At 35.4% G+C, this 11,163-nt stretch overlaps 1 protein-coding gene across 1 annotated transcript in view; it reads right to left on the minus strand.

The window, feature by feature from the left end:
* The window catches only part of LOC118738219 (nephrin-like), a 44,464-nt gene that overhangs the window by 10,044 nt on the left and 23,257 nt on the right, over positions 1-11,163 (minus strand). Inside the window, exons 3-5 of the mRNA XM_036469142.1 lie at positions 7,413-7,582; positions 4,958-5,081; positions 2,865-3,025 (exon numbers count right to left, since the gene is read on the minus strand). Coding sequence (XP_036325035.1) covers positions 2,865-3,025; positions 4,958-5,081; positions 7,413-7,582 — 455 coding nt within the window. The remainder of the gene's footprint in view (positions 1-2,864; positions 3,026-4,957; positions 5,082-7,412; positions 7,583-11,163) is intronic.

The following is an 11,163-nucleotide window of genomic DNA, read 5'->3' on the forward strand; positions in this document are numbered from 1 at the left end:
ACATGTATGTACACACACATACATACGAGTATGTTCAAAAGTTTTATAAAAGTGTTTTAATGACCCAAAAAAGTGCCCTTTTGACTTCTTAAGCCAATGCTTACCTAATAGCGAACCCCTTCGAAAAAAGTGCAAGTATTGAATCCATTTTGGGGTATTAAAAAGCTAAAAAAAAGGTTGGAATTGCACGTTTCGCAATTTCAACAGCAAAACTTTTGCTGAACAACAAATTACAAAGCTGGCCAAAACTTTCGGATAATTTTAAAACATAAAAAAAAAAATTTATAAAAATGCGAGTTGACAAAAACCCTTGAACTAAGGTAAAGTCTTTAACATATATAGATATGTATTTGTATGTATGTAGGTATGTACATATTTAGTATGAGTACAAAATACGGAAGTTGGGGTGAAAATGCAAAAGTTGGCAGCGTCAAGTTGGCGCTGAGTTGATGCAGAAGTAAAAGAAATGCCAGCTCATATGGACGTGTGTATACGTGTGAACGTATGCGGAGAGCTCGACTTAAGCGGATGCCAGCAACCAAAATTTTGTCGGAATTATTTTACGTACGCGACTTTTTCGACATTTCTTACATAGCGTTTTTTTTTTAGTTTGTACGTAACTTCTAAAGAAATTCAAAACGTTGTTATGGTGTACGGTAAGCGTAAAATTAAAGGTGCTGTTATACATACATATGACCAAGTACATTGTTCGCATGCGTGTGTTTTTTGCGATATATAAGAAAGTACTTATGTAAATATATACACTATTCAGCAGAAAGTTGGGCAAAGAAAAATCGCAACAAGAATAATGAGAAAGGCATAAATTTGCGGAAGTTACAAGGATACCGCCATGAAATAAAAGGCCATATATGTATTTACATATTTATGCACATACTAGCGAGTATGTATAAACATAAGTATGTTGGTTTATTTGTAAACATATTTATATTTAATGAATGAATAAACAAACACACCAAATACGAGAACGACAAAGCACAATTTGGACTTGCGAATGTGGATGCGACTTACAGCGGCATCATATCCGCCGGCGCTCAACCAAGACAGAGCTTGTCATATAAGCTGGCTTCCAGCAATGCATTCACACCAGAGATGGAAAAGTAGGTAAAATCTTACATTCTGCAGCCCTTTTATAATTTTCGAGTACATTTGTTATATGACAGACGAATCTGTCTGGGCTTGGATAGCGTAATCCCAAGAGCCACAAACCTTAAGCATCTGAGAGCAAGAGTTATGATGCTTGGTTCGACCTCTGACTGACCGTATGCTGGTTCCTAGGTAAACCCAGTCCGTTACGGCTTCGAAGTAATGGCTGTCAATAGTACTATGCATCCTTAGTTGGCTCGAAAGGAAATAAGTAAGTACGTCGAATAGACACGGACGCTTCAGCTCTGAAACTATTCAATTCGGAACCCGCCGGTGCTAGCAGAGGAAGGTGGGTGCGATGGAAAGACCAAGTTGAGAAGGACTTGGCTTCACCTGGCATTTCCAATTGGCGTCAAGAAGGAGAAGTCAAAACGCATTTGCAAATAAAACCAATAAGTGTATATCGTTTGCTTTATACAAATTACATAGAAGACCTACGAGCAGCTGAATTAGCCTCGAAACGTTCTTACAGTTTGAAAAGCTTAACGTATTAGATAAAGGGAGATAAAGGGAGTCTCAAAATCACGCATGGAAGATTCGCCTCGTAACAAACTTGTCGTGATGTGAAGTATGTAACAAAATCTACATACCTACAAATTGTTTAGGTACACTCGTCTGCTGTAAGGTAAAATTTTTTTCCACAAATTAAGTAAAATTTGAGTTTCCACCCCAGATTAACACCGGAAACAGCCAGAGAGCTAAGCTAGACACTGAAACTCAGCAGCCATTTTGTATTTCTCTTGGCTGTTACATATTTTTCCGTAGGCAAAGGATTGTGATTTCTTAACGCAAACGAAAACATACAAGGCAACAAAAATCAAATCTCTTACAAAATAACAAGCGAAAGACAACTTGCCGCCGGCTGGTTTCTGTTTAGCATTTTCTGAATTTAAATTTTTTTAACTTTCTTTTGCTGTACACTCTTGGCCCACATAGCGCGGTGCAATGCAAATTAATGTGATTGCGTTCTCAAATATGCTTTTAGGATAATGAAGTGTTTGTGTCTGCTGTGCACAGACATATGGTGACATTTGTCCGAATACTATTACAATTTCAGAAAATGCCTATACTCATAAGTGCATACATATATGTAGTATGTGTTTGTATACATACATAGGTGGCGCCTGTTTAGCTTTCCTTAATGAAATTAAAGCAATAAAGTCACGAAGGAAAGTACAAGACTTCGCGTGTCAACAAATTGGTTGAAGTAGTCTGCGTAAAATAAACTTTAGCTTGACAAATTGGTAGAAAAGAACAGTTTAAAATAGTAGTATAGAGAAGTTCCTTGGAATAACTATGTACATATGTTTGTACGTGGAAAGTAATTGGTTATTGATTACATGGGGCAACACTGATTTTGGTGCGGCAAATGTAAAAGCCGTTTTTGATAGACTTTTTTAAGCTGATTGTATACAAATCTTTAAGTATTTCTACTCCATCGGCTGCAGATTTTTCAGAAAAACGGAAAGCGAAAGATTCTATCACCTTTTGTTTCTTTGCTAGAGCTTCCAAAATATTGCAGAAAGCGCGATTTTTTGACACTTTGACCACATTCCTATCTTCATATTTACAGATTCGTAATCAGTACGAAAAAATCTATCAAACGCAGTTTTAACATTTGCCGCATCAAATCTTTTTTTTCACTTTTGTTGGGCTGTGTTATTTTTATATTTGTACTTGGGAATTATTTTTTCACTTACCGGTAAACTCAAATTTCGCGCCAATCGTAAGTTATTCAATTCGACTAATTCTAGTATGAAACCTTGTGGTAGGCCACCATCAAAACCCTCCACACAGTCGACTTGTATTGAATCAGTTGATTGATTTGTGACTGTGCAATTTTGTAGTGGAAATGGACGACCTAAAATTAAAAAAAAATATTTATATATAGATAGTAATTAATTTAAATGGATTATGCACAATCATTTAGGCTAGTAGTTAGTGGTGAAATGGAATAAAATTTTTCAAGAACAGTGCAGCATATCTGGTGGACAAATTCTGTAGGTCTAATGCTAGGCAGAAAGAATGCAACCAACTCCATTGCACGAATAAAAGTTTAATTAATATGGGTTTAAATTTAATTAATATGGGTTTAAATTTAATTAATATGGGTTAAATTTATTATTTTTCTGGAATTTTCTGATCGAAACTATCCCTGTAATCGCTCAACTAAAGCCGCCGCCAAGCATGATCACTTGAAAATGGCGGAAAAGCAGGTAATTTCGATGGAAAATAACAAGATGAGGTACATACATAAATGGTTCGGTGCCTAAGGGCCAGTTTTTCAGTGCCAGTTTAAACTTAGATCATGTAAACTGCGTTCATATTTAACAGCTGACTAACATTTGATTGACTAATACTATTTTAAACCATCGCTTCATATCAGAAATTATGCACTTACTTGAGGCATCCTGCAAAAACTATACCAAAGTTGTCTAAACGGCAAAAGCCAAAGCGCTACAAGCCGTCGGGCTCTGTATGATCACCAAAATCATTTGTAAATAGCCATAGCCGCCTTCCCATATTTTTACTAAAATAAATAATCCAATGCTCAACATTTATTATGCGCCCCCCAAAAAACTCTTATAAATTTTTACGGCAAAGCCGCAGCGCTATAAGCTGTAGGAACTCTTACAGAGGTAGTATATTATGATTACCACTGGTCACAGTGTTGAGCCAAAAACTTTTTAATTGAATAAACTTTGCGTCAATTACTCCTGGTCCTCTTCTCTAACTGATAATAAAATAACATTTTCAAAATAATAATTTCCTTAATTGGAAGCCTTCTAAGGTAATTTTATCCAAATTTAAGGGATGTTTCCATCTTCCAAAAAAAAAGAAAAAAAAGAGAAAATAATATAAAATGACGGAAAAGAAATTTTCTTCTATCAAACTTTCTTAAATCAGTTTGAATCTCTCAAGAATAGAATGCATGTATATCAAGGCACACTGAACAGGTAGTATCAGTATAAAAGCTGATTTTATTTAATATATTTTTTTTTTTTCAAATTAATTGGTTTCTTAAGTGTCAAATATTTTTAACTTATTCTAAATTGTTAAAATCTATTTGCATGTAAAACCTTTTTCCATACAAAACAAACGATTGATTAGCCTTTTGGAACGTTAACCCAACTCAGCAGCACAAAAGCTAATTACGGGGCCTTTTAAAAAATAGATCAATACTTAGAGACGCAAACAAATTTACTAGGAAAAAAGTTGAAGAAATTTTTACTTTCTCCAATTTTGATTTTTTTATTTTGGTTTGTTTTTAACCGACTTCCAAAAAGGGAGGAGGTTATCAGTTCGTCGGAATATTTTATTTTTTTATGTATGCATGACTTTGGACTACGTCAACCGATTTCGATAATTCTTTTTGCAACGGAAAGGTAGTATCTCAGAGGTGGTCCCATACTAATTTGGTTTAGATTCATTCATTGAATCATGAAATATATAGATATATATATATATTTTTTTAAGTCGATTTTTTTTGCTAAAAATTACTTGTTGACACTTTCGATACCAGAAGCAACAACAAAATATATGTAAATGTTGTTTTTACTTTAAACAGGTGGTAGGTTTGATATGCTTTGTTGTGTATTTATTTCTTCACGCAAAGCAAAGTATTTTTTCAGGCAACAGAAATAAAGAAAAGGATTTTTCTTGAGAGCTGGTAACTAAGCTTAAACCTCAAAGACATAGTTCTGCAATGTTTTATATTTCTGGCAATGTAAATGAAACAAAAATCAGATGCTGATAATTAATAGTACTTTAGGTAATTATAGTCATTACTTACCTGCTGCTACGATTTGAAAAACGCACGGACTCTTTTGCATGCCAATGGAATTTCTTCCCCAGCAAGATATTGTCCCATAGTCGAGGTCGGTGGACGGTGTATAGTTTAGTCGTGACATGCCAGTCTAAAAAGCAGAATATACAAATGTAGATACATACGTATGAAGATAAAAAATATACGTTTTTATATGTATAATAATAAAATATGAAGTTGGACTGTTTCATATGTAAGGCCTTTTTTTAGGGTTGTAAAACTTTAAATTTAAGTACGATTCCAATAATGAGACAACATAATCTCAAACTGATGACAGGCTTTATTGGAAAAACTATTTTATGCTATTCTTGTTCGAAAAAGGTCTTCACAAAACATTCTATTTGATGATATTAATCTTCTCGTCATTCTCATTTTTAAGGAAGTAAGGACCAACGTTTCTACTAAATATACTGCACAGTGAGTTTTTATGGATGTGACGGTATCTCTTTCCCGCTGGGAAGACTCAGGCTGACATCACCGCCATTCAAGAAACTAGCTGGACACGGTAAAGCATGGCATGGAAAAAAATGTGAATTAGGTGTGAGATTTGTGCGTCGTAAAGTATTGTCACTCACACCGGTGAATGAGTTTAATATGAGCAACTGGAACGCACTTTCATGCGCAGACCCTTCACCAAAAAGTCGTGCCAGACTGGGCCAGGAAAGGATCTTTGCTCTACTTACCAGAAAATGCAGCGTACATTATGAAAGTTTCGACAAAGGACTAAGGTTTTTCCACTTCGCCGGAGCCGGAAACGTGGTGGTAGTAAAAAGATCCACCAAATCGCTTAGTTGCCGGATCGAAAAAAATAATGCTTCCATCATTTTGGATATACTATGTACATACATACGCACCCTGCTAGGCCCAAACATTGACTCGGGCGAGGATAACATAAAGTCAATGTCGATTAAAATATACGGCTTATTCGCCACTTGACTCTGAAACCTGCTCTTAGAGGAAGAGAAGGGGGTACAATATTTATCGGTAATTATGTAAATCCGCTGAGGGATTAGTTAGATTTTAGCAAGCTCAAAAGAATAACTGATACTAGAAGAAATGTCGGGGCCATCAGGGGATCGCAACGAAAGAGAAGTGCAAATATGTGAGTACAAAGAGCTTGAAATGCTGGCAGAAAAGAAAAATACTCAAAAATTTTCCCACTAACGGAAGGTTTCCAAAAAGACGCACTTTTGAAAAAATACAATGGAGGTGATTTTATATATGGTTGGGTCAATTTGAATAGTATAACCTAGAGTAGTTTTTACGTTTTAAATTGTAATGAGTGGGGGTTCGATATAATGAGGTGTGAATCACGTTTTTAAATAGCGTGCAAATGTATATTTTCTGAATCAGTTTTTGCCCATTAATTATTTTCCTTCCTAATTGCACGACCCAAACAATCCAGAGATATTACTCTGTAGCTGTCAATGCATCTCATGCAACGCTGAGTTTGGGATTTACTTTCATTATTAAGGGTTTATTTGAATTCCTGGGTGAGCTTGTTCAATCGGTTTTTGCCTTCTGGATATCGAGTTATGTTAAAGTACTTAGCTTTTCTTGGAATTTTCAATTAATTGATACAGCAGAAGGAGGAATTAAAATATTTTTATATTAACATATGTATGTTCTCTATATGTTTTTACCCGTATATACTATGTGGAATGATTAGTACAAAATTACATCTAACCTCTGGTTTAATAACATCTAAAATTATCGAATTTCTAATTTCAGACTTATCTATCACTTAGATTAATATTTATGAGCGGTAAGGAGTCAAGTCATACATCTCGTTCAGTGTTTAAAGTGCGTCGTGTCTGGCTTTGTTCAATCTCATTATTTGTCAATTCTTCTCTGTTTAAGTGTATTTTTGTAATCTTGCTTTCAATGAAAATTATATAAAAAGTTTCTGCTGATTTATTCATTAGCAAACTTAGTAGAGTTGGAAAAGATTACTTCTTCTTTTATTTTATTTTATTTTTGTGCGCTTGTTAATGAATGCCAACGCTATCAATTTGCAACATTTGACACGCCCACTTTCCATTAGTTAGCAAGAGTTATTCACAGTAGAGGCAATACATACACCAATGAGTGAGTCAAGGATAACAAAAAAAAAAAAACAAAAATGATAATAAAGCAGTGCGAATTGAAGTAAAGTGAATTAAACAACGAAGAGTATTCGCTAACACCCTTTAATGGAACACAATAGAGTGGCCATCACTGACACTGAATGTAAGGCCGCAAGCCAAAAGATGTGCACAATAAGTTGTAGTTAATGCAACGTAGTCTGAATGTGTGGAGACCAAGCTACAGCTAACCACTTGAGTACTTAGGTCGAGTTCAATTACATTGACTGAATGTGACTCCTTGCACAGCTATTCATTGCCGCCTTTACAACAATATATGTATGTATGTATGAAATTACCTCCGTTGAGTGTAGTCGCGCGGGCAATTCCGTTTGTTCGCCGGACGAGTTAAATGTCCATGTAAATGCCTCCGCTGGCGGTGATGAGTCCACTTCACATTTTAGCATCAGCGTTTCATGCTTCAGGGCACCGAGTAGCTCCTCATGATCGGTGGCACAAATGGGTGCAACTGCAAGAAACCGAAAAAAAAAATAAAAATATTGAACAAATGTGGAAAAACGAAAGTTGAAAAAGTGAATACGCAGGGGAGCATAAATGGACATTGGCATTTGTATGTTATCGCGTGGGTGTGTGCCTCTCATCTTTTGTTTGCCCAGACAAACCTGGGGGTGAGAGCAGCAAAAACAACCATGTAAACCAAGTAACCAAATGAGGCAAAAAAAAAAGAAAAATAAAGAACTGTGTGCAGCAAAATTGCTGCTTGCGGAAATTCAACGCTTCGGATAATGAAATGAATGCAGTGCTGCATTTACGGAAACCCAGCTTTCGACAGCACGCAACCCCTTTTTTTGCCATACTTCCATTTCTCGCCAACCTTTTTCATAATCCCATTTCACGTCTTTGAAACAACTGGCGCTTTTGTCTTTTTGCGTGTGCACCATTGGTTGCTATTTTTTCGCCTATGCTATGCTTTCATTATTTGGTTGTTTCTGCTTCGTTTTCGTGAACTCGCTTCTTTGTTTTTGTAAGTGTAATTAGCCTGAAAGTCGCCGCGTTGGCTTGAAATTGCAATTAAGTATCAAGTCAGCATGTGAAAGGCAACGGGCAGCAGGCGCAGAAAAAAGAGCATATCACAAACAACTGCAGCAGAAACAGGAAGCAGCCAGAAGGGAAGGCTTCCATTCGCTGGCGTTTGGTAGAAACTAAAAGAATATAGCGCAATTTTTCGCTGGCACTTAATTTTTTTATGTTTTTCCGTGCAGTTTGCGCATTTTTTTCATTTCTCTTCTTTGTTGTTTTTATCTTCCGACATTGCTGAAAATGCAATTATTTACGTACGTCGAATCTGGCGTTGGATTTTTTAATGCGCCTTTAAAGTTTCTAAGTGCGTTATAAATATTTTAATGTGAAATAAACTGCACGTCTTCTTCTCTGTGACTGTGAAATGTCTTATGCAGCACCCATCAAAGGACTTCAAATAAATGGTGAATACGAAAGTCTGGTGCCGAGTGAATGTTAAATCGTGATGAAAAGTGGAATAACTAGGAAAACTTTGGAAAAAACTTCTTTGAAATGACAGCATGTTAAGCCAGTTAAATAAAGTATAATAAATGACTTAATGTAATTAGTTTATTGGAAAATTTAACTAACAAGGCACACCGAAACAAACGCATCCAGCCGATGAACAAAATGCCCTGCCAGCATTTTCTATTGCGGAAGTTACTAATTCGACACGCCATTTCTATGAATATCATCGCCCATGATATCCCTACTTCTTTTTTGAATTCTTATCCGCTCTCGGGAAGAACTGTTCCACCAAGACATCACATTTTTATGATACAAAGGCGATACAGCAATTAGGAACTATTTCGATAGGAATGACAGTAACTTGTGTCGCAAGGAGACGCCATTTTCATCCTTCTTTCCGATCAGATTACTAGCTCAAACGCACCTGTGGTAAAAAGGCAATCAAACAACGCCACTATTAAATTAAAAAAAATTATTATTTTTTGTTATTCGAATGCAATAATAATAATGATATAGTTTCCCCGTTGCCTGCACGTTAATTGAAAAATCAAAAAGGATTGAGAAAATAATACGTACATATAACGGGTAAAAATCTTCGGGCCATCTTTAAAAAGATAGAAAAGTGACAGAAATATTTTTTGATTTTGTGAAATGAGTAACTATCGCTTTGGTAACTTCCAATATGACGAAGAAATGATATCGTCCAATCCTACCAATGAACAAATGTTCAAGCAACAGGAAAAATTCACCCTTACGTGATACATATATTACCTAGATATTCAAGGAGTCCTGCATTATGAAAATTACGTAATTATTTCAGAGTGCAATTAGCAAATGATTACATATTTGAAAACCAAGTTTGCATCAGATAATGTGAAGAAATAAGTTTTTTTTTTTGACGACGCTGGTTCTTAGTATAAAAATAAGTCAAATCTTATAAAGCTTGCGATTTTCAAAAGGGATTTTAATTTAAATGTTGAATGACATCTCTTTGCTACATCACATGGAAAAGGCCCCTGTGATGGAGTAGGTGGCACAGTTAAACGACACGCTTCGCGTCTCAGGTCGCAAGGAACCATGGACGACCATATAACAAACGCGAAAGAGTGGTATGAATGGGCGATAGGCTTATTTAAAAATATCTCTTTCGAATACAGTACAGTTGCTGATTACAATAAGAATGAACATTTTCTATAACGAAGATTTAAGGTAGCAAAATTAATGAAAAACACTCGGAAGTACCACTCATTCGTGTCACATTATATGAAGGCAGACTTCATCTTTAAAAGAGTACGTTAAAAGTAAAATATACCAGGTAATTTAACTAAACGATTTACACTTTGTACAGTTGTATGGGTCCCTTATCCTTTGTAAACTTTAAAATGCTATAAATAAAATAAAAACTAATGAATTCGAAAATAAGACATTTATCTGTAAGTTGGCAGTTAATGTAGGCAGAGGTAAAAAGTCCAAACTATATGATTAAGAACTTCTTTATTCTTTATATGCTGGCATCACTGTGTGTCTATCTATTGTAGAATGATTTCACTGAGCATAAGAAGAACAGATTCGACTCATTCTAATTGTATAAGAATAAAAATTGGCTGAAGGAAGTAAAAAAACGATTTTGTAGCAGATAAGCATTAACCATCAACATTCACTACAAAATGCTAAACAGCAAAGCATACGCATAGCTTGACTCATAGCGGCGCCGTTTTTACAAAAAGTACATATGTACATGTTGACGTTAGAACCCATCTGGGACTTAACTGTCATTCCATCTTTGAAATCTGAATAACTGTAAGTAAGTAAGTAACTGTAAGTCGAAGTGCTGATTACACCGAGTATGGCTACATATACTGTCACCATTTTTGCTGTCGTTTGTTTGGTTTGGCCGATCCCAAAAATTTAAAAACAGGATTCGATTTTTGATAATTAGGTCTAAAGCTGAGCTTTTTATTTTTTCTGAGACGGACAAGACAATTTTTTATAACCTCAAAAAGAGCAAAAGGTTTTGCGTATATCAAGTATTAAGGGTATTATTTAATATTATTAGAAATTTGAAAAGCTTATAACTTATACGTCGTAATGCTTACAGTATTCTTAAAGTACAGGAGAAACTAAAGACGCCAAGTGGTTACTGATTTATTGTGAATTCACTAAAGAAGCAGAAGGCAGTTTTTTATCTGTGCGATTCGACGAATTCTGACTCATACCGCATATATGCTGAAACAGTGGCATAATCCAAAAAAGAAAAAATAAGTTAACCCTTGTGTTAATACCCGGGTACCGGGGTACCCACATCAGGACCTTTTTCCGTATAAGTCGAGTATTAGTTGACATTTCTTTCCCATCCTCCGGATCGTCGTTATTCAGCTTAAATAAAGGGACTTGGACAATTGAAAGTAAAAAAATTGTGTTATTTATCAAAAAAATAATCGAATTGAAATGTAGTATACCGTACCAGCACCCGGGTACCCGGGTACCCAATCACTCCGGTAGTCTATTTTGTAGTTTTTTATACCTTTCATGAGCATGAAATGGTATTATAACTTTGGTCCG

Source organism: Rhagoletis pomonella, unplaced genomic scaffold (assembly GCF_013731165.1).
Source record: "Rhagoletis pomonella isolate Grant_MI unplaced genomic scaffold, Rhpom_1.0 Rhpom_scaffold_00004, whole genome shotgun sequence".
Classification (NCBI taxonomy): domain Eukaryota; kingdom Metazoa; phylum Arthropoda; class Insecta; order Diptera; family Tephritidae; genus Rhagoletis; species Rhagoletis pomonella.